This window comes from Balearica regulorum, chromosome Z (genome assembly GCF_011004875.1).
Source record: "Balearica regulorum gibbericeps isolate bBalReg1 chromosome Z, bBalReg1.pri, whole genome shotgun sequence".
NCBI classification, from domain to species: domain Eukaryota; kingdom Metazoa; phylum Chordata; class Aves; order Gruiformes; family Gruidae; genus Balearica; species Balearica regulorum.
The window spans coordinates 746725-768957 of NC_046220.1; the positions used below are offsets into that span (position 1 = coordinate 746725).

The 22233-nt window shown below is 44.7% G+C and overlaps 2 protein-coding genes across 7 annotated transcripts in view; one reads left to right on the forward strand and one right to left on the reverse strand.

The window, feature by feature from the left end:
* Positions 1–2487: 2487 nt before the first annotated feature.
* ERAP1 (endoplasmic reticulum aminopeptidase 1) lies at positions 2488–17419 on the forward strand. The gene is made up of 18 exons (XM_010299924.2): positions 2488–3298; positions 3880–4018; positions 5343–5477; positions 6042–6162; positions 6510–6664; positions 6812–6925; positions 7714–7845; positions 8359–8490; positions 8639–8722; positions 9146–9303; positions 9789–9868; positions 10157–10340; positions 11761–11917; positions 12008–12192; positions 12881–13042; positions 13972–14112; positions 14222–14303; positions 15572–17419. Exons 1-18 carry the CDS (start codon positions 2799–2801, stop codon positions 15716–15718), a joined length of 2808 nt encoding a protein of 935 aa, XP_010298226.2. The 5' UTR covers positions 2488–2798; the 3' UTR covers positions 15719–17419.
* An 891-nt stretch (positions 17420–18310) lies between these two features.
* CAST (calpastatin) overlaps positions 18311–22233 on the reverse strand; it is a 59882-nt gene continuing 55959 nt past the window's right edge. For 3 of the 6 annotated variants that reach the window (XM_075741283.1, XM_075741285.1, XM_075741288.1), the window contains 3 exons: positions 21507–21586; positions 20629–20692; positions 19281–19584 (listed from right to left, as the gene is read on the reverse strand). In XM_075741283.1, coding sequence (XP_075597398.1) covers positions 20635–20692; positions 21507–21586 — 138 coding nt within the window. In that variant the 3' untranslated portion in view covers positions 19281–19584; positions 20629–20634. Of the gene's footprint in view, positions 19585–20628; positions 20693–21506; positions 21587–22233 lie in introns of all 6 variants that reach the window. The other 3 variants (XM_075741284.1, XM_075741287.1, XM_075741282.1) reach the window with 2 other exon arrangements.

Consider the following 22233-nt stretch of genomic DNA (forward strand, 5'->3'; position numbering starts at 1 on the left):
CTGTAGGCAGGAGCAGGAGTTAGAGCGAAGAGAGGGGCCCTCTCTTGAGCCCTGCGCCCGCTGCCCTGCAAGCAGCAAGCCCTGGGCCAGGATGCCAATGCCCCATCTCCCCCAGGATGGTGCTGGCAGCAGGGCAGGAAAGGTCCCAGTGCTGCAGCACCACTGCCTCCGGCCAGCCCACCTGCCTCTCCCTGCCCTGCTCTCTGCCTAGAGGCAGGAGGTGGTCCCCTGGGGTCCTGTCGATACCCATTCATGTCAGGGATGCTGGGGGAATGCTCTTCACCTCCTCCGCGTGTATGATGGGGCTGGCAGTGCCCAGGTCCTCACTGTGCAGCTCATGTTGCCTGGGGCCTTCTGACCGCTGATGGTCCTCAGCAGCCACCCCAGCCCTTTCATCCTGTGCCGCCCTGTGTGCACTGCTCCTGTGGGGGGGATCACATGCCATCCCGTGGGACAGAGGAGAGGGGTGAGGGTGGGGAGGGGGCTGCCCACAGCGAGCAACCCTACCCGGTGCTGCCTGGCTGGAGCAGGGAGGTGGTGGGGCAGAGGAGCTGGGCAGGGTCAGGAGGTATCCCCTGCAGGATGCCATTTTCCTGCAGGCAGTCCCCACCCACCCACAGCGGGCCCCGATGCCCGCTCTCCTGCCCCCAGCCCCTTCCAGAAGGGCCCACCTGCTGGGTCCAGGTTCCCTGGGGTCCCTTGTGGTGCTGGGCCAGCCCCACATTCTTACCCAGTGGGGACGGGGTAGCCTTGGGGAAACACCCCGGCCCTGGGGCTGTGATGTTCCAGGGCTGACAGGGAAACATCTCCTCTGCGCGCAGGCAGTCCTGTACAAGCAGCTCGGCTCATGTCCTTGTCTTATGACAGTTCTGGACACCATGGGGCTGCCGGGCCGCTGGTGGGCATTTCTACCTGCCACAAGGGTACATCCTAAAAGGCCCTATTGCTACCTACCCCTCTGCTGGGAGGAGCAGGGTGTCTCCTGCCCCCCGTTGTGACCCCAGCTCTCCCAGGGAAGCTGACCTGCTGCTGGCTCTGGCCACAGCCTCCCGTTCCTCTGCATGCTTCCCTTGCTGCAGATGAGACTCCCCAGCTCTGGAGCTCCCCCTTCAGCTGGAGGCCTGAAACCTGGCCATGTGGCCGATGCGCTTCCTCTTGCATCCTGCCCACGACCCACAGAAATGTGTCCTGATCCCTGCGGTGGGCAGGGACATCTTTCATTAGTTCAGGTTGCTCAGAGCCTTGTCCTGCCTGCCCTTGAATGTTTCCAGGCATGGGGCAACCTGTTCTAGTATCTCACCACTCTCATGGTAAAGAATTTCTTCCTCATATCTACTCTAAATAGACCCTCCTTTAGTTCAAAACTGTTGCCCATTGTTCTGTGTCCTGGTTTCGGCAGGGATGGAGTTAATTTATTTCCTAGCAGTGGGTGCAGTGCTGTGCTTGGGATTTAGGATGAGAATAATGCTGATAACATACTGATGTTTTTAGTTGTTGCCAAGCAGCCAAGGACTTTTTTCATGCACACCCCCCTCTCCCCGAGAAACAACACAGGACAAGTGGTGGCAGCCACCATGGAGAAGGCTAAGGTGCTGAACTTCTTTTTTTCCCCTCAGTTTTCACTGGCAATCTCTCTTTGCACGTCTCTCAAGTCCCTGAACCTCAGGGCTGGGACTAGGGGAATGAAGTCCTTCCCATCAGAGGAGAGGATCGGGTTTGAGACCACCTGAGGAACCTGAACATATGCAGGTGTTTACTGGTATTTCTGACATTTGCTTGTGCCGGTAGCATTTGTGCTGAGTGGGGACAGGACAAGGTAAGTCTCAGGTTTGTTCCCTGTCACACCACATGAATCCCACAGGATGATCCTTACGGGCGTGAGAATGGCTGCCCTGGCGATTTTCTGATGAACTTGTAGGCTTTATTTCTGAGCTTGTTTACAATAAAATTGACCAATTGGATACAAATATACTGCCTTACATCTGATGAGGTATTCCTCCAAATCCTGCTGTGTTCAAAGCCTGTTCTTCAGCATCCAGGACTTTACAGGAATGATGCTGCATGTTAAGAAAAAGATAAGGAAGAAACTGTATGTAAAAGTTTCTGTGATGCGCTAGAATTGAATGTTTTAAATTTCTCAGAGCAGCAAGCAATGTGTTCCCGTTACGGCTATTGCCTTCAGCAGAACAAGCAGTGACACTGAGGCCTAGAACACGTGAGGGGCTTACTTGCCTTTTACTCCTCTGCTAAGAGAAAGGAACTACACTGCAGCTTTAACAAACACGCTTCTGCGTAGCGGTTGGCCAATCCATAGAGATATTCCGAACCAGCGTGCACATGGATGTCGCCACATCCAGCGCCACTGACCTCCTGCCCCGGCGGCGCCGGGTCAGTAAAGGGGCCTCAGCGCTCGACCCAGTCCGCTTAAAAGAGCCTCGAAGGGCCGGGCCCGGGGCCACCACCCGCGGAGGGGGAAGCGGAGCCGGGGGGCACGGGCTGCCTGCACGGGGGGCGCCGGCCCGGAGCGCTCGGCCTGGCTCCCCCGGCCTGGCTCCCCCGCGGGCCGCCCTCAGCGCGGGGCCGGGCGCGGCCGGCGAGGGGCCTTTGGTTTTGCTTTCGCTTCGCTCCCGCCTGGCGACAGGCGGTTGGCGGCGGCGGCAGCGCTGGGGCCGGCGGGGCCGCGGGCCTGCGGCAGGGACCGGGCGGCTGAGGGGCGACGCGGGGCCGTGCCCGGCGGGGGGATTCCTGCGCGTTCTTCCCGTCCCCGGCGGGCGGTTGCCGGCGGCCGCCGGTCGGAAATGGCAGCGTTGCCCCGGGCCGCGCCATTTCCAGGCCCGTCCCCGGCCGCGGCAGCGGGGCTGCTGGCGCTGCTGAGCGTGGCCGTGGCGCTCGGCGCTGACCACGGCGGCGGCAGCCGGTTTCCCTGGGACGCGGTGAGGCTCCCCCAGGACGTCATCCCGCTGCATTACCACCTCCTCATCCATCCGAACCTCACCACCCTGACCTTCGCTGGGACCGCCGCCATAGAGGTTACGGTCACCCGGCAGACCAGCGCGGTCGTCCTGCACAGCAAGCGCCTGCACATCACCAGGGCTGCCGTCGAGGCCGGCAGTGCGCGCTCGGCACAGGAGGTGCAGGTGCTGGAGCACCGTCCCCTCGAGCAGGTGGCACTCCTCACCGCCCAGCCGCTGCGGGCCGGGCACAACTACACTCTGACCATCCAGTACCTCGCCAATCTCTCTGAGTCCTTCCATGGCTTTTATAAGAGCACCTACAGGACCCAGGAAGGAGAACTCAGGTAATGCTTTTTGACATGCAAAAGTTTTTGGTAGTACTGTTGTCCCAAATAGCACTTCTTCACCCAGTGTGCAAAGAGCCGATTAACACACAGAGCCGAGATACTTTATTTAATGTCTGCACAGGGATGGATGCTGGGTGGTCACTCCACGGAGCTAGCACGCCTCGGTTTTGTACACATTTCAAAAGCAGAAGGTTAACTTTACAAAAGATTGTGAGCGGACTAAAGTTCTTGTGTTATATGGCAGGTAGGGCATGTGCGAGGGCTTGGGGCATGTATCTTAAACCATTATCACATTAACGAGTGTCTAAGGTAGGTTACTTTCAGGCAGCTTGTTTCAGCAGTTGGTGGGTCAGCAGATGCTTCCCTTACCTTAGTTCCGTGTTTTAATTACAACTGTAAGTCTTCAAGGCCCCTCTGTTGGCCCCTATCAATTCCTTTACAATGCTCCTTTGGCCGTTTGTTATCAGTACCAGTAGTTTCTTTGTAAATGTGCAGTTACTCTGTTTTCACACATCGAGGGGGTGAACACTGCGTGTTTGAAGGTGTGCGACCAAACCCCTTTTTTTTTCCCCGCTTAGAACACTTGTAGCGACGCAGTTTGAGCCGACAGCTGCGCGAATGGCCTTCCCGTGCTTCGATGAACCAGCCTTCAAAGCCAGGTTTTCAATTACGATTCGGAGGGAACCAAAGCACCTCGCGCTGTCCAATATGCCAATTGTAGGTGGATGCTTTTAACAATGTGCTATTGAGTGGTGGTCTTTGAAACAAGAAAGGAAAAGGAGAACACAATTTCCAGGCAATTGCTGGTTTTGGGAATGGCGACCTGAACATTATCTTGGTTGTTTTCTGTGTGTGTGGTGCTGTTGCTGGTAGTCTTGAGACAAGGTTAAAAAGGAATGAAGAAAATAATGCATGGTGTGGGTTCCTGCTTCTCAGCAGAGGTGTGAGAATGATGAGCACAACATAGTCTACATAATCTTACAAAATGTTTTCCATGCTGATCTTAGATTTTAAGATTAATGATGAAATATATATGAATAAATACACGATTCACGTGTATTAATTGTCAGATAAGCAGGATCTTCTGTGTGACAGAAAAAAAAATATTTTGGACTTCCAAAAAAAGGCAGAAAGGGAGGAAACTCTTTACTGTGATAGACAGAACTCCTTCCCTGTGAGGGTGCTGAGGCCCTGGCAGAGGGTGCCCAGAGAAGCTGTGGCTGCCCCTGGCTCCCTGGCAGTGTTCAAGGCCAGGTTGGATGGGGCTTTGGGCAACCTGGGCTAGTGGAGGGTGTCCCGTGAACACGGACACACACACACACACATGCGCATGCTTATTCTTGGGCGCGCTTCCTCCTTCAGGCTCGACCCTGGGTGTCTCACAGCAGAGTCTCCGGCATCGGATTTTGTAAAATAATTAATTTAATTGAGAGGTGCAGCAGCAGGATCAGCCCAGACCGGGCGCCTCCAAAGAGTGGGACCCAGGACCAAGAAATCCCAGAACAATTACACCCTTGGGTCCCACACGCCTGCCCCTCACGCGCTGTTCGCGCGTCCCTTAGTACAGTGGTGATTTTTGGTCTGGGGTCTCTGACCTTCTAGTTGGAGTCGTCTTCTGCGTCCAGGCAGGCTGGCTCTTATCTTGCAGATTTGCAGTTTCAGCTGAAGGTTGGAGCCTCCTTATCTTCTGGTCCTTGTGCACCCGCCCTCGCTGGCAGAACATGGAGAACTGGAGTCCCAGACTTGGAAAAACACTACCTAAACATTAGTGTGATATCAAAATACTTTTCCATACTAAAAGACTAAACACCGCGCTGTACCAGCTGCTAGGAAAATAACCAAGAAAAACAACTCTATGGTGGTCTAAAGCCTTCAGCAACTCGAGCTACTCGTGCTAAGTAAAGCTAAGCAAACAGCACAAATCACACTGTATTATAATCCTAAGAAATTTATTCTAATTAAAGCTTACTTATTTATGCTAAATAACTAATGTCTCTCAATAGGTAGTGCTACTGGATGATGAGCTGTGCTCATTTTTTAGGTGAAGTCTGTGAATTTAACTCCCTGGCTTGTTGAGGACCATTTTGCTACCACTGTCAAGATGAGTACATACCTCGTGGCCTTTATTGTTTCGGATTTTAAATCCATCAGCAAAATAACGAGTCATGGAGTTAAGGTAAATCTGTCTCATTTTCTAAGAGGGTTTTTTTTTTATTTAAGTCTGTATGAATACATAATGGTTTACTTTTCAATTAAATCATTGGATTTATATGTCTTGGCATTTTACAGAAATGAAAGGAAAGAAATTGGTTTTGTAATTGGATGATTAGTTTGCATTCTGAGCTTTATTAGTTTCAAAAGTTTTTCGGCTTGCCTTTTGTATGCATTATATGCATTGGTAATGTAGTTTGTTTCATGTAATTAAAGGCAAATGAAATGTTTTCGTGGAGAATCAGCACTAAAATGAACCCGTGTCAGTTGAACGACTCTGACACTGGTAGGGGTGGAAATAGTAGAAGAGTTTGTAGGGGCATAGCGGTCCTGGTGGGTAAGTTTTAAAACTTGCATTCTTAATTCTGATAATATTTTTCTGCAAATGTTTTAATAACTCCTATATGAGAAGCGTTAGGTATGTACTCTAGTGTCCCTTTTTTGCGGTCATTTAAGTAACTGTGATAAAGAACAACTCCTGTGAGCTTTCGGTGCTGGCGCTGACGTGCTGCCTGCTCGTCTGCTGCAGATTTCTGTGTACACGGTGCCAGACAAGATCAACCAAGCTGGTTACGCCTTGGATGCCGCAGTGAAGCTTTTAGACTTCTATGAGGATTATTTCAGCATTCCATATCCTTTACCTAAACAAGGTGAGTGTTAAATAATTTGGTGTATTTGTGAACATTGTTAACCTCAGAGAGTGAAATAGCACAAAATCGGTAATTTAGAGTATTAAAAGAGGGCCGTGTCTGGCGCTCAGGCTTTTAAAGTGGCTGCTTCGCAGAACTTAAGGACAGATTGAGAAGCTCCACTGGGAACTGGAGATCCTTGTCGTCTGTACAGAACTTTTTTTTTTAAAGTATGTTTTTGCGATTATATTTAAGAGAGCCCTTAGAATTACATGTGGCTGTGTGGGAGCAGTCATCAAGTGGGATGGGTGTGTGAGTGAGCTCTTTATTGAGCAAAATGGTTTTAATTATTTTAATGTTTTTTCTAGATTTAGCAGCTATTCCTGATTTTCAGTCCGGTGCTATGGAAAACTGGGGACTGACCACATACCGGGAATCTGCATTGTTGTATGACCCCAAAAAGTCCTCAGCATCTTCAAAACTTTGGATTACTATGGTAATAGCCCATGAGCTGGCTCATCAGGTGAGACTTGGGGAGGAATAAGGAATTCAGATGGGCCTGTGGGGGAGTTGGGTCGATGGGTCCTGTGTGGGTAGGGGGATCTTGGAGCTGTAAGCCGAAAATAGCTGCTTCAGAAGCTGTTTGTTTGGTTTGTTTTTTTTCCCCCAGTGGTTTGGCAACCTCGTTACCATGGAGTGGTGGAATGACCTGTGGTTAAACGAAGGGTTTGCGAAGTTTATGGAGTTCCTGTCAGTCAGCATTACCCATCCAGAGCTGAGAGTTGTAAGGAGCTGTTACTGTATTTTTATTTTCTTCTAAATCCACTAATTAGTAAGGATAAAAATCAGGTAGATTTGTGCTGTGAACCACCTTTAATTTTGTGTTTGACAGGATGATCTGATGTTACCTCTGAAGGGTAGGAATGTGGATTTAACTGTATGTAAATATTTTCAGGAATTTGTGACGGAAGTTAATGATTGTGGTGAAAGCCTATTCTCTTTTTAAGACATTTAGACTTGCAGAAGTGTAAAGAAATTGTTTTATCTTATTTCATCAAATCAGGTCAGACTTGAAAACACTAAAATCCTTACACTAGCTTTAGCAGAAGTCGGATAAATGAAATTTTCTACCAAAGTGAGATGAACAGTGCATCTGGGCAGAATTCTGCCATAGCACTCCACAGGCATAATAATAGGGAAATTCACCAGGGGTTTGTTTGTTTTTGTTTGGTTTTTTTTTTTTTTTTGGTTTTGTTTTGTTTTTTTTTTAATTTGTTTGATAGTTGCTGACCAGTCTGTCATCAAACTGTTGGAATGTGTGGGTATCTTTTTGGAGTTAATTTTTAAGTCTCACTAGGTTGAGTATTTAAGTTGGTTTAGAACACTAGAACTCAATTGGCTGTTGTTCTTGCTGTTTTGGGGTCTTTTATGCTCTGGAATGAAAAGCCAGGTATGTTTTGCTGTCTTTGTGTGATTTAAAGATAATGTGGAATGGACGGAGATGTGAACAAGTAGGGATTCATGGTCACTGAGCAAAATGGAGTGGTAATATTTGGTTTTGCCTCCTATTAGGAAGACAGTTTCTTAAGCAGATGTTTTGATGCCATGGAAGTGGATGCATTAAATTCATCACATCCTGTATCTACTCCTGTGGAAGATCCAGCTCAAATTTTAGAAATGTTTGATAATGTTTCTTATGAGAAGGTAAAATACATAACTGGTATTTATTTCAGTTGTACTCCTTGTACTATACAATTGTATTTTACTGGTTTCACCCCTAACACATGGTCTTAATGGGTTTATGACTTGAACAATTCCTTGTCCAAAACACCTGGGTGGATTCAAATCGCAGTTGCCTTTTCCATTTCTAAACTTTATTTCTTCTACCTCTTCTGTACCAAGTTAGTCTTAAACCATTTCTTTAGGTTCTTAACCCGGGGTGGGGAGAGGTTTTACTGGAGCATTATATGGTGCTGGCTTCTATAGTAATTAAAAAAAGAATAACATAACTTACTCAATCAGTGATATTTGTAAGAATAATGATCACAAAAAACCAAAGTACTCTTTCAATATACGTAAAAACGTAATTATTTTTTCATGACAGACATACAAAAGTGAACTGTTGTGTAGATTAGTGGCATGCTGAAATTTTTCTGACACAAGCATCTTGCCAGCTAAGGAGTAGTTTTGTAAGTACTTTGTCACTCTTTTTTTCAGGGATCTTGTATATTGAATATGCTGAGGGACTACCTGACTGCTGATGTGTTTAAAGCTGGACTTGTGCAGTACCTGCAGAAATACAGCTATCAGAACGCAAAAAACGAAGATTTGTGGAACAGCATGGCAAATGCAAGTATTCCTTATTCACTTATTTTTTTGAAATTTCATAACTTCTCGTGAATTATGTCTCTCTCTAATATATTATTCAGGACTGTGACCAGTACTTAGGATTATGACATCGAAGAGAGATGACCAAAACATTTTTTTTCCCTTTCAGATTTGCCCTACAGTAGGTACTGACAAAAATGAACTACAAGCTGATGGTTTTTGCAGGAGAAGCCAACAGTCATCTTCAAATGCAGTAAGCATCTAGCTTTTTACCCATCAGTATTTAGGAGTTTGTCATGTATCTGCACCCTCTCACATTACTGTTCTGTGCCGTGGCATTGATACGTGCACCTTCCAAAAGCGTTTTTTGCCACTTAAGCACAGTTCCAGGGAGAGCGTATGTTTCTTCAGTTCCACTGGAAATCTGTTTTCTCTGAGATTGGACAGAAACCCTGCTCCTGTGCCCAGGGCTGGCTGAAAAACAGCAGTACTTAAAGAGATGTCATTAGCTATAGGGAAGTGTCCACAGGAAAACCAGCTGGAGATGTCACGATATCCAGTTTCAACATACCTGTGTAGAGCTTACAAATACCCAGCAGCATTTAGAGTTCTTACTCTATTGCCAGTGTACTCCCATCTTCCTCATGTGTCGTCTTTTTCCCTCGCTAAAAACCAGCACTGGACTCAAGGACAGACTCTTGACGTGAGGGCGATGATGGACACGTGGACACTGCAAAAAGGTTTTCCCCTGGTCACTGTCACGGTGAGAGGGAAGAATGTCCACCTGCAGCAGGAGCGCTACGTGAAGGGAGTGGATTCTCCTTCATCCACAGGGTAAACAAAACGGGGAAATCTCGGCATGTGAACCGCAGTACTCTCCTACGGCAAACAGTGACGTGCAATAGGAGCTTTTACTGTTGTTTCTGAAGGAACGCTCCCTGAGCGGTGTGGCTGCGAGCCTTTCCCTGTGTAGCTCAGGACCAGCACTACTGCTGTCGCTGCACCCTGGGACCTGCCCGAGGTCCCAGTAGTGCCGAGCTGCACGGCCGGGCGAGCTGGGCGAGCCCGTGCCGGAGATGCACTGGTGGAACTAGGCGGGAGAGTTCACGTTGTTGCGGCTTCAGTGCCGGTGGTGCCCCCGGCAAACGAAATGAAAGGCAGCTAGATGCATCTGGCTCTGCGCTGGGGCCGGAGGTGTGGTGCATCCCATTGCTGTTCCTGCGCGGGCAAAAGGTACCGCTCGGCGGTTAGACTGGGAGAAGTTGGAGAAGCTTTTGCAAAGTTCTTTTGTTAAACAAAGCCCTTCTCTTTTGCAATAGGTACTTGTGGCACATTCCGCTAACCTATGTCACCAGTAAATCTGACACTGTTCAGAGATTTTTGATGACAACTAAAGCAGGTAATTTCTTTGAGTAATTAGGCAATTAATTTATTCAAAGTTTCTTTGCAACCCTTTTAGTTTTGCAGGGTTTTTTTTTTTTTCAGAATGGGGCACTGGAACTACTAGTACCAGAGAAGCAAATTTTTGTCAGCTCAATAATATCACTATAATTATCTCTTAATATATTCAGAAATGGTGTTATGGTGTACTTTAAATCACAGAAATGAGAGTAACAGTATTATTGGGTATAGTACTAGGATGTGTTTGAATCACTAAGAAAGAAAGGAGTTACGTTTTTGTTTCCAGATGTCATTATCCTTCCGGAAGAGGTGGAATGGATTAAATTCAATGTGGACATGAATGGCTATTACATTGTGCACTACGAAGACGATGGATGGGATCGTCTGATTAACCTTGTGAAACAGAACCACACAGTGATTAGCAGCAATGACAGAGCAAGTCTCATTAACAACGTATTCCAGCTTGTGAGGTAAGGCCGCCTGTCCTAGTCTGAAAAATACACAAACTCTGTATTTGTGAGTGTATACCACTGAGGAAGGAAGTGTTGCTAATGTATATAGTATTGATTGAATCAGTTAAATAGACCGAGACCATATTCTTTTCTTGGTTACAGCAGTGTAAACCCAGGGTTTCTCTTGATTGCAGTGGATTTATGTAATTTATCTAGTGAAACATGTCATGTTCAATAAAGACATGCTAATGGAAGGATGCCAATGTGATGTGATGGACTAGGATAGTATTTTTGCACCTAGAAAGATACTGGTGCCATTTCTTGGTTAGAAGCAAGGCTCTGACAGTCATGGAGATGTGACGTGATTATGATCGTGATTAGTCTTCGTTCTGCGGATACGCCACAGAAGGTTGTGCCTTAGAGTTGCTTCGCAGACGCTTGTGCATCGCCTGGCGCAGAGGACTAAAGAACCGACAGCAGTGGCTCCCGCTCTGAGTGTACGGTGTTCGAGAAAGAGGGTGGTGGGGAGACATGGAAGATAATTGAGGTCGTAGGAATTTGAGGTGGCAGCTCACAAGGCGATGTCAGCAGGGCTAGTCAAGGTTTTCGCTTGGACAGCAGAAGAAAGGTCTTTCTACTTTGGAAAGAGGAGGGTGAAGAAAGATTGCTCAGCATGTTCAAGATGCTCAGAGAGGAAAGGAAGAAGGGACAGTTAGAGATGCAAATTGGGTTAAGCAGGGTTTGTTTTATGACGGGTGACTAGAACATACTTGTATTGTGAGGCAGAAGATGCAGGTGGACGAGGACAAAATGAGAACATGTGCAGGGGGCCAACATGGAAAGGAAGCAGGAAAAAACATTCACAGAAGGATGAAAAAATGGACAGGGAGAGTGAGAAAAGACGACTTGCATTTTCTCTGTTTGCTCTTGGAAGAATATCCTGACAGAGGTAGAAGAGAGTTTGCAAAGTTGGGTAACAACAGCGGAGAAGCAGTTGGGGGGTCGTAGCTTTGCGGTTCCTGCAGGCTAAATATCTACATGCTGAGCTGGAAAGGTGCCGCTGAGTAAACGATCCCAGGTGTTGTGTTCCTCCTGTACGTCGGGTTTGTAGAGCAAAAGCAATAGTGGGGAGAGGGCAAGAGGGAGAGGCTGTGCTGGGATAACCTTGGCACGTGAGAGGTGGGGGGAGAAAAGTCCATCTTTCTAAATCATTCTCTTATGGTCCCTTTCTTAGTTCAAAGTTTAAATATTAGGTTTCATAGCTTATGTAGCTGCCTGACCACATTTCACTTCAAGAAGCAAAGTTAAAAGGGATTTGGAAATACCATTAAGGCTTTCCTATTTGTATACTTTCCTGAAAAACATTTGGCTTGGATTTTGCTTTTAAGTTTGCCTTTTAATTATGACTCATTTTATCCGCTCTCTTCTACTTCCTTAGAATTAAAAGATTGTCAATTTCCAAAGCTTTTGATTTAACTTTATACCTGAAACATGAAAGACAAATCATGCCTGTACTTCAAGGTATGCATGAGCTGATTCCTATATACAGGCTCATGGAGAGGAGGGATATGGATGGTACAGAAAAACAGTTACAGGTAACATTTTAAATATCCAGAACTTTCTAATGCTGCCTGTACCCTGTAAAACACACTTAAAAATATATCTCTGTTGTTACCTTCTTTTAGGAGTATATAGTCAATCTGTTTAAAGACCTGATTGAGAAGCAGTCTTGGAGTGATGAAGGCTCAGTGTCAGAGAGATTGCTTAGGCACTCGCTCCTGCTGTTTGCCTGCGTGCACAGGTACCAGCCGTGCGTGGACAAAGCCAAAGGATATTTTACAGAATGGCAGAAGTCCAATGGAACCTTGAGGTCTGTTCTCTAACTATTACTATTTTTTCTCATACTCTGCTTAAATTACACTAGAGTTAATTTACGAAACACTGTGAAGTTGAACCTTCTTAGTTTTACATCTTATACTTCCCAGCACCTTCACAGTTTGGTGCAGCATACGTGCCCAAACTAGCACATAGCTCATGCGGCACTCCACAGCTTGGGTTGTTAAAGATTTTCTGAAAAGCGAAAATGACATGTAGTCCCTCGTTTATATGTCTGAAGATTGACCTAGACCTGCTGTAAAAAACTACTTCTTATGAACTTCACCTAATTGCTGTTTCTCATCATGACCTAAGAACTCCCTAAAACACCCTCCAGAATGTCTCCGAGAGATTGTTCTGGGCGGGCAAAGACCACCGTATCGGTATCTGACTGGGCATAACCATGAAAGGAATATACAAAAATGGAGGGGAAAAAAAAAAAAGGAATGATGAGTCCAGAATTTCTGGAAGTCATGTCCAAGGCAGGAACAATGCTGAGATACAGCCTGAGACATTTAACTGTTTCCCAGCCACAGGGACCACTTTCTAATACACCTGAGGGACCAGTATTTTTAAATAAATTGTCTGCTACACCAATTGACGTGTGATGGTGACATGGTTGTGTTTCTACATGGGTTCCTAAACACAACCTGGAGAGTGACTTGGTATTCAACTTCTTGTAGCTTGCCAGCAGACGTGAAGACAGCAGTGTATGTAGTTGGAGCACAAACTTCCGAAGGTTGGGATTTCCTCCTTAGTAAATACAGACTGCCCTCGTTCAATGTAGAGAGAAACAACATTGAATTAGCTCTCAGCCTCAGCAGAAGTAAAGACAAACTTCAGTGGTAAGTAGTTACACAGGAGCAGAAATGTGTTTGGGGAGAATTTACAAACATTGAAACAGGAAATAGAATTATTCAGGGTCTTGGTTCGTAGCTTGTGAATTTCATGCTGTATAAAATGCTTTACAGAGTTAGTGTGGTCGGAGGAAGCGGCTGCACCTTTTCACTTCTGCATTGTGGTGTCAGGAGTCAATGTGCTGAGAATTTGCAGTAGCAAATTAGGATAAAATACAATAAAACAGCTACTCAGATGCCTTGTCTTTGCTTGTCAGACACTTCTTTATTTAACTTAGTAGTTACTTTGATTATAGGTATGTATGCTGTACATTTCTCATTAAAAAATGAGGTTTCCTGCTTTTAAGAGAGCTGAGCAGCACTGAGGTTTTCAGGTGTTTGCTTCAAACTGTGCATTCTGTGAACATGATTTCTGCCATCTGAGGGGTGACAGCATGGGACACTGATTCAGCTGCGTTCAGATGTCAATGGAGACATACTTCAGCTGTTTCATAATGTTGTTATTTATTCTCTGTGTTGCATTGCTGTTTGGACACCGTATCATGAGCAGCACTTGCAGGCCTGAACTTTCCACTGACACTTGGTGTAGAACAAAAACTTTTCTTACAGGGCAAGGAGTGAGGTTCAATCTGCTTTGGCAATTTTGAGTAGGAGCAAAATGTAGCCTCATTTTTATCCTGTATGTTCAGAATGCAGGCCTGCCAAGTAACTGTTAATTGTGAAAGTAACAGAAACAGGGAAGACAGATGTGACCAAGGAGTGCTTTGTGAAAAGCTGGAAGTAATAGGGCAGAAACAATGTCTCAGGACCTTTCGAAATGTGACCTCACAACCCTAGTACCAAATACTAAGGGAATAGTAATTTGTCAGCTTTATCTACTGGTCTAAACAGCTTCCATTTCTGTTATTGTTTCTTAGGTTAATGGATCAAGGTCTGCATGGTGACATCATAAGAACTCAGGATCTTCCATCTATTACTATACATGTTGCCAGAAACCCATCTGGCCATCATCTAGCTTGGAAGTTTTTAAAAGAAAATTGGGAGAAACTTGTAGAAAAGTAAGGAACATAAGTTGTTTTACTGCTCTCTCTACCCAATTGTACTTTAAAACTCTACTTTGTACAAAAGTAGACATTTTCTGAGTGTAGGTGATTTTTTTTTTGCCAGATTTGAACTCGGTTCGAATTCCCTAGCAGGCATTGTCACTGGAGTGACAAGTCGGTACTCGACTAGGTCACACCTTGCAGAGGTAAGCCATTCAGATTCTGGTTTTAAAAAATAGTTGTAGCATAACTGAAGTGAAAATTTGGATTAAATCCTAACATGGTAAAAGCGTGACCAGTTATCAAGTGTCAGGGTAACATCTTCCCTTTTCCTTGAAAAAAAGATTACAGTGGTGATGCGTTAGATTGCTCAAGCGAGAGCAGTAAGTCCGTGGAAAGGAGAAGAATGTTCTTTGTTTAAGCAGTGGGTGCAGAGTGTGAATGTTTGTCTGCTGAAGCATTCATGGTTTACCTGCCTCTATTGATATTTTCTACCCACTCTGGAAAGTAGCGAGGAAAAAAAAAGTAGGTCTTTTCTTGAAGCACACAGAAGAAAAATGGTGAAGGACAGTGAGAAATACAGCACTGTTCTACATCTTCTGTTCTGGGGAAAGTTCTCCATACTCCTGGATGTCATGTATGATAATAATTTTATCTACTTATTCCACGATCTCTGTCGATGGTAAAACCCCCAGACTAGTCAATGTGCAGATTTAATTGCATTCTTGACAGTATCTTTTCAGAAGCTGCTACTTTTTTTGCCAGTTTAAAATTTTCTGCTTTAGGGCAAAACACAGGCTTACATAATGCAACAATGTTAAATGTAAAATGAAGGAATATAGTTCTCAATCTTACTTTTGAATGTGGTGGACTCTCTTGGTGTGTCAATAGCAGTGTCCTGGCCAGTGGTGGCAGGGACTGCAGGGACGTTTCTGTGTCCTGCCCAGAAATGTGGCTGCATCCCCGTTGGAGGTCCGTGGGACGTATGTGTGAGTCGCTGGACACGGACTAAGTCAGCATAAGGTTGAGAGAGAAAATCCAGCAACTCCCTCCCTTGTATCTTATTGCTATCTTTCTTGTACTTTGTCCAAGTATTTGCATCTTGTATCGTACTCATCAAAGTGAAGTCTCCAAAAATGATGTATTTAATTTATACAGTATGTACAGTCACTCTGTCCCGCAAGGGTTTGTTGAATGAGCAGGAACTGGATGGATCCCCCCACAAGACATGACAACTCCTTCAACTATTTTTTTTATAATTTAATTTGAAATGTAATCTTCCTCAGCTTGTGAGATCCAGGAACTGTGAAACCTTTTTAAAAAACTGTTCTTGGGGTGGAGGGTGTGGGGAAGGTGGGGGGGTGGGAGACCCAAGGCCAGGTTTGAGGGTCACGGATTTCCTGCTGGTCTTTCTGTGCAAGTAAGAGACATTGCTGCCTCTTCAGCAGCTGCTTTTTCATGTTTTTGTCAACAGGTGAAAGAATTCTTCAGTTCTCTGGAGGAAAAAAGCGCACAGCTTCGTTGTGTCCAGCAAGCTGTTGAAACCATTGAGGACAATATACAGTGGATGGATAGAAATTTTGAGGAAGTCAAAACATGGTTGCAAAACAACCATCTGTAAATCAATGCACCTTGCTTATGTTTATCAGAAATAACTGAAAAGCACTCAAAAGCTATGAAAATTCAGGGCTGGGGGGGACAGCACATTCTATAAATTAGTTTCTCTGGAAGGAGCCATGAGGCAGCTTAATGCTGCTGCTCAGTGTTCCTCTCCCATGGTTGTGGTTTGCTGGAACAGGACCAGACTGTTCACCGACTGCTTCCACCAGGTCACAATCCTGGGAGAAAAGGACCGCTGTGCAGTGAACCGAGGCGTAGGGGAGGCCGACGATGAGAAATCTGGAAGATGTTTCTGAGAAAGTGGAAGGTACTGGGAGACAACCAGCAGGAAGGTTTCCACTTGCAGTCCTGCCCCTGCCTGCGTCCTCCCTGCGAAGGTGCAACTGGCATCTGTTAACAGGAGTGCACTAAAGCTCTGGAGCAAAGCCATCATGGCATGTGGCTTCCTCCTCATGGTTCATGTTTCCAGGAGAGTAATTTTTACAAACATGTACCTCAGATCAAGCGTCATATAATTAAACCCCCCCAAGTATCAGCTGTAATTAAAATTGTGTCTGCTGTAGAGGTGGTAAGGCCTCTCTGTGCAAGCTGTGCTGAGGTCTCGGGGCCGGAGGTGGCTGCGGTGCTGTGGATGCCGTGTGGTGCCGCGTCCCTCCGCTTCCGTCCCCTCTCCCAGGAGTTCTGCCCGACCCCTTTCGCTGCCAGCGCTTTGCCTGCACTGGAAATACTCTTGCGCTTTCAGGTAACATTCAGGAAATCAGTACGCACATTTTGCATACAAAAAAAAAAAAAAAAAAGGTCAGTGAATTTCACTTTAGATGATTAACCATCAGTTTGTTTTAGCAGGAATTTCTGCTTCTAATTATCCCTTTTTCACCAAAAGGGCAATTGTTGTCACATGTACTCACTGACATTTAAAAGGACAGTCATTCATAATGGTCTTTTATATCTTAGCTGTAGGGTAGTGATAAGAGTTGTAGGCTAATTGCTCTAAGTAGAGGAATTATTAATACCACATGCTGGGAAGGGACAGTTCCTTACAAAAGTCAAGTTTACATCTTGATGTGGTGTGGGGTTTTTTTTCTTAATAGACACTTGTGAATGGCCTCCTCTGTTTACCTGCAGACAACTTTTATTTCAGTACTGAACTTTAAAATCAAAACAATCCAACTAATTACCATATGGGCTGAAACACACTTGTTTTCTTTGCTCTTACAACCACGTCCTTGACATGATTCCATGTTTGCTTCCTCTGCGGCTCTGGCCTGTCTCAGTTTCCTCACTGATATGCCAAAGCGGCCAGAAACTTGAAGAAAGATAAAGCCTTAGGGAAAAATGGATAATCTGGGACTCTTGACTGTGCTTTGCTTGCTCTTTTCTCCCCTAGAAATGACACCTGCCCAAGAAGTTGAAACCTACTTCAGTGGGGTTCAGGAGGGCGGGAGGGTTCTGCTACTGAGGCGAAAAGCTTTGCCCTGATGCTGCAGGAAATACCGTTTCCTTTTGCTCGCCGTGTCCTTTTCTAGACGAGGCAACTCGACCTCTTCAGGCATTTAGGGAATGGGGATCCCGAGCAGGCTTTGTACCATATGTAACATCATTTTCTGGTGTTTGAGGTATTGTTGACTGTTGCTTCTTTTGAAATGTTTGTAGAAATGAAAAGGCAATTTAACAAAAAAATAAAATTTGTTTACACGATTCTAGATAGCGTACTTCATTTGTGTCATTTTGCTGTCATGAGCAGTCATTTGCTTTGCTGCTTTCTGCTTTAACTGCTTCATTTTCAGTTTCTCAGCTTTGGGGAGAATTAAGTAGTATTTCTAGTATACCACATGCCCGTTCTCACTCCGCTTTTCCCCTCTCCACCTTTTTTTTTAATTGAGGAAGCATCAATTAAATACATGGTATGTATCTGGATGCATCACAGCCCTCTACGGATAAAGCGAGCATTGCAAACTGGTATGGTATGTCAGTGTGTCATTTCAGCACAATAAATCTCTTGGAGCTGTGTGAACTGACTCGCACACACATGTGCTGCGACGGAAGCGTGCTCACAAAACCTGAAGCACCAGGACTGAGCTGCTTGTTGGCACAGTGCAGGGAGTCCCCCAGGTGCAGGGAAGCCGGGCAGGGCTTGCACGCTTCATTCAAACACGGTGTTTCTTCTGTCACCTGAGTAACATCTGTTAATCATTTGTGTATCGTACCTCTCAGCAAAAATCCTAACTGCAATTTTTCAGCAATAATCACTTTGTTTCTGAAAACTCTTGTGCTTACGCCTTAATCTCTTAGCTGCTTCCCTACACAATGGGAGTCCACAAGTTAAATTTGGTCCTAGTTAACTGTGATTCAGCTTTGAAAACCAAAGGAAAGATGAAAAAACCTGTAGCTGGATCTTGATCAGATTGTGAGGGCCTTCATGAATCATCACTGACAAATATTTTGCAGCTTGTTTTTTTTTTTTTTTATAAACACATTATATTCAGTTTTAATTTGCCCATGTTTGGGGTTTCTTCATTGTTTCTAGGATTTCTTTGGCCTTCCAGTAGCTAATCAGATAACAGTGGTAATAAATGCAAAGTTACAAACATCATAATGCATTCTTAAAAACTTTATTAGTGTGACACAGGTTTTCAGTACAGACTGCAAAGTACAGTCAGAAGTCTAAATATCCCCAACTTAAATCTCCGGGCTGTCTCTGTCTGCAACGCTACATACTAGAGTCAGATTTTGGTATTGGTACAAACGTTGGTATGACCTTCCTCTGCAAGCTAATGGTGAAGCAGGACGTGTGTAAGGACATGCAAATAGATGTTCTGCGAGTTACGGAGACAGAGGAAAACACGCGGAGGCACTTGGCCACCTCAGTTGCGACAGCCCTGTCTGCAGCAGACTTACTAGAGGTGCCTGCTCGTGCCTGTTCTCTTGCAGAGCAGCTGAATAAGAGATTGTTCCTTGCAGCAATAACTTCTGCCCCATTCAGCATTCCCTGCCGGGAGTGCGAGGAACAGAAGCAAGGACTAGAAACAGTGCAAATTTAAAAAAAAAAAAAAAAAAGAGTCCACCTGTTGACCTGAACTTCTCTTTGCTCTCTGCTAAGGCTCATGTACCTTCTTTATTTCCCCTTCTGTGATGGTAATGGTGTCACTGTTACACCAGGATTTGTATTTGTTCAGTCCAGGAGACTCCTGAAATTATGAGATAACAGTACACATACAACAGGAAATTTAAAAAAAAAAAAAAAAGTCTAAAATCCTTATCTGCTGTGGTTTTCTTGTTCTAACTACAGTTAAGGCAGCATCCAAAAACTGTTTTATTACTAAATGCGCTTGATGAAGCAGTTAATCCCCAGATTCTCGTTCTTCAGCTACCCACAGCTTACCTATGGTTTCCTACCAGGAACTGGCTTGAGGAAAGACTGCACAGCCAGGCTGAGGATAACTAAAGCTCATTATATTCCAGAATACTTAATGCATTCACTGCAACGTTACAAATGCTAGCACATACAAATTCTTCTGAAGTTTACAGGCACTACGTGGAGATTATGTGCAAAAGTTTGCAGATTTTTTTTTGGCATTGCTATTCATTTATGAAATATATTTATTGCAAATATAGAGCATTCTTTCCCTCTGAAAACTGAAGAAAAATACAAAAAAATAGAAGTATATGAGTATAATAAAAAGAATGGCTACAGAAACAAAAAAAACCCAACACCCTAGTCTACTACTGGAAAAAAAGAAAATGTGAAAAAAGTCCAGCAATCAAAAACCACCCAGAATAACCACATGCTTTTTGCATCAGATTTTGTTCTTCAGGAATAATTATCCTCCAACAGAAAGAAGACATTTTACATGATGTGTCAAGGTCCTGGGGAGGGAAGAAAAAGAAAAAAGAGTGCTTATTTCTTTAACTTGGAAAAAAATTCACAAAGTAAATCTGGGAAGAAATATCAGAAATGTAAGTCTCTAGTGACAGAAATAAATTCCGGAAGACTTAATGTCACAAGAGATGAGGCGCTGTTTGAAAGTGATACTGCAGCGAGGGGAGCTGTCCACTGCAGATACGCAGTAACGATATGTCTCCGTCCTGCCCATTTGAAGTCAGTTGCCAAATCTCCACAGGGGATGTCGCTGCGTATAGTTGCTTGTATCTCAGGAGCCAGCACCGCGGATGGTCCTGCTGCCAGAGCGGGCCGCACGCGGGTGGATGGAGCTGGTGCTGGACGTGCCCTTGCCACTTTCCTCCACACCCCGGGAAACACTCCAGCCTCAACCACTTGTATTAAGCATCAAAGCGTAGTTACACGAATACTTCCGTGAACTAATGATGATGAGGAAAGGCTCCAATTACTCTTGCATTAAGGGTGTGACCAAGCTAGGCACAAAGAAGTAAGGGTGTCAGGAGGGCAGGAGCACAGGAGGCAGCAGTACCGGTGCCAGGGAAGCCCAGGACACGGCACCGAAACCTGCCAGACCTGCCTGCTCGGCTCAGGGGCCTTTTGTATCCGTTCTGCACACTGTTCCAAAATTAGCCTGGTGCAGAAATAATGACATAAGCTCACTGTCCTAAAGATAAAAACAACCAGTTGAGATGTGCTTGGTCTTCCTTACTCTGTAAAAAGGTCTCACTAGGGAAGCAGTGTGTCATGCCTTGGAATCCTTAGTGACATGAACCTAAAGGAATTACATGAAGTAATTCTGTACAAACTGTACGGACAAAGACTGTGAAAGAAATGTAAGGCCTTTTCTGCCCAGCAACGCTGAAGTTCACAGTCATTCCAAGTGTTGTGTCTAACAGGTCTCTAATCATGTCTTGGTTCAGTTAAAAGACTGTCAACAAAACTTAGATTTAATAACACTAGCATGAGTTTTCTTAGAGATAGTTCATAGAATAGAGAGGAAGAAATCTCACCCAATGTTAACGTTTAGCTTGTTTTCTGCTTCTCAGATTTGCTGCTGGAGGACTGTCCCCTTGCCTAAAGACCAAGAGAAGCATGAGATAGCAAGAAACTGTCAACTAAGCTAAAATCTGAAATAAAATTGTAAGACAGTTGTTACACAAAAGGCATGTGTGGCAATTTCATAACAAAGAAAAATCCCATCTCTTGAAATGTGAAACATAAAGAGCAGATGTTACCATCTGATTCAGGAATCTACCTGCACATATTCTGTGAAAGAACAACGTGATGGGAAAAGTTTCACCCTTACCTAAATCCATTTTCTGTATTTCTAGATGTTTTTTATTTGTTTGTTCTAAATATAGAAACAACTGCCTTCCTTCTCTCACTAGATTAATTCTGCATATTATTTATGACTATATGTATGTTTTCCTTTATTTTTTAAAAATAAATTATGATAATAACTGGAGAAACAGGCGTGTGGTTGAAGTAGTACAATCTGATCACTTTTAGAATGCTGCTATTTAAAACTGTCAATAAAAGAGGGAAGTGATGGGGATCCTGAGGTAGCTATAGGCATGTGAAGTGTAACTCTTAGATCAGCAAATATGGAACGAGAAGCCTGTGGAACACGCACTGAGCCTCCAGCAGAACACCACACCCTCTCTGAAACATATTTTAGCCCCCACTATTGAAAATTTCCCTTGAAATAGGCAGGTGCTTTTCTCCTATGTAGATGCTTACTAAAATGGATTAAGTTCGACCTATTGATGTAAAATTCTCCCCAAAGTAATATCCATGTAATATGAATCCAAAATGCAGTTGGCCATCTTTCATGTTTATAGTGTATGGTAACCACGACTGGTTCATATTATAATATGTACGTTTCTACCTTTTTAGGGTCTTTGGGTTTTCCTTTGTCCTTTGGGGTTGGTTTAGTGGTGATGGTTTCCTTTCCGCTTTTGTCCTACACTCCAAAGAAAAAAAAATAATTACAGTTACAAACAGCATAGAGAACTGATGGCTCCTACTTTGACAACTGCCATAACACATTATTTTAAATGTGTTTCGTAAGGTGGGAGAGTGTTCAACACAGGACACATGCATATAATTACTGCCCTTAGCCCACAGCAAGCTGTAATCCAGAGCGTTGTTTAATACTGTGGAGATCAGGGCACCAGAAAGCATACACAGAAAAACAAGCTGGTATATATGGGCAGATTTTGTATGTGCTACAAAGCAATCATGTTGCACCAGAAGATTTAGCTGCGAAGTTCACAACCAAATAAAACAGCACTTAAACCACCGATAGTGGGCCTTAAGCCATCAGAGGATTTGGTGTCAGGGTAAGTGCTTGGGGAAGCGCTGCAGGGTCAGGAGAGCCATTTGGAAACATAGCCATTTCCTCCCAGGAATTACATCTGACCTGAACTTCAGTTCCAAGGCTGTTTCTTCTCTGCCCCTCAGGAGAGGAACAAACACAGCACACAAGCACTGATCACCATAATCAACATTTTAAGTATGGAAAAACTTGTAATTCACACTTGGTAACTGCAGGTGAGGGACCAGGGCACAAGACAGAACACACCACTTACAGGGTAAGAGAGGAAATGGCTAAC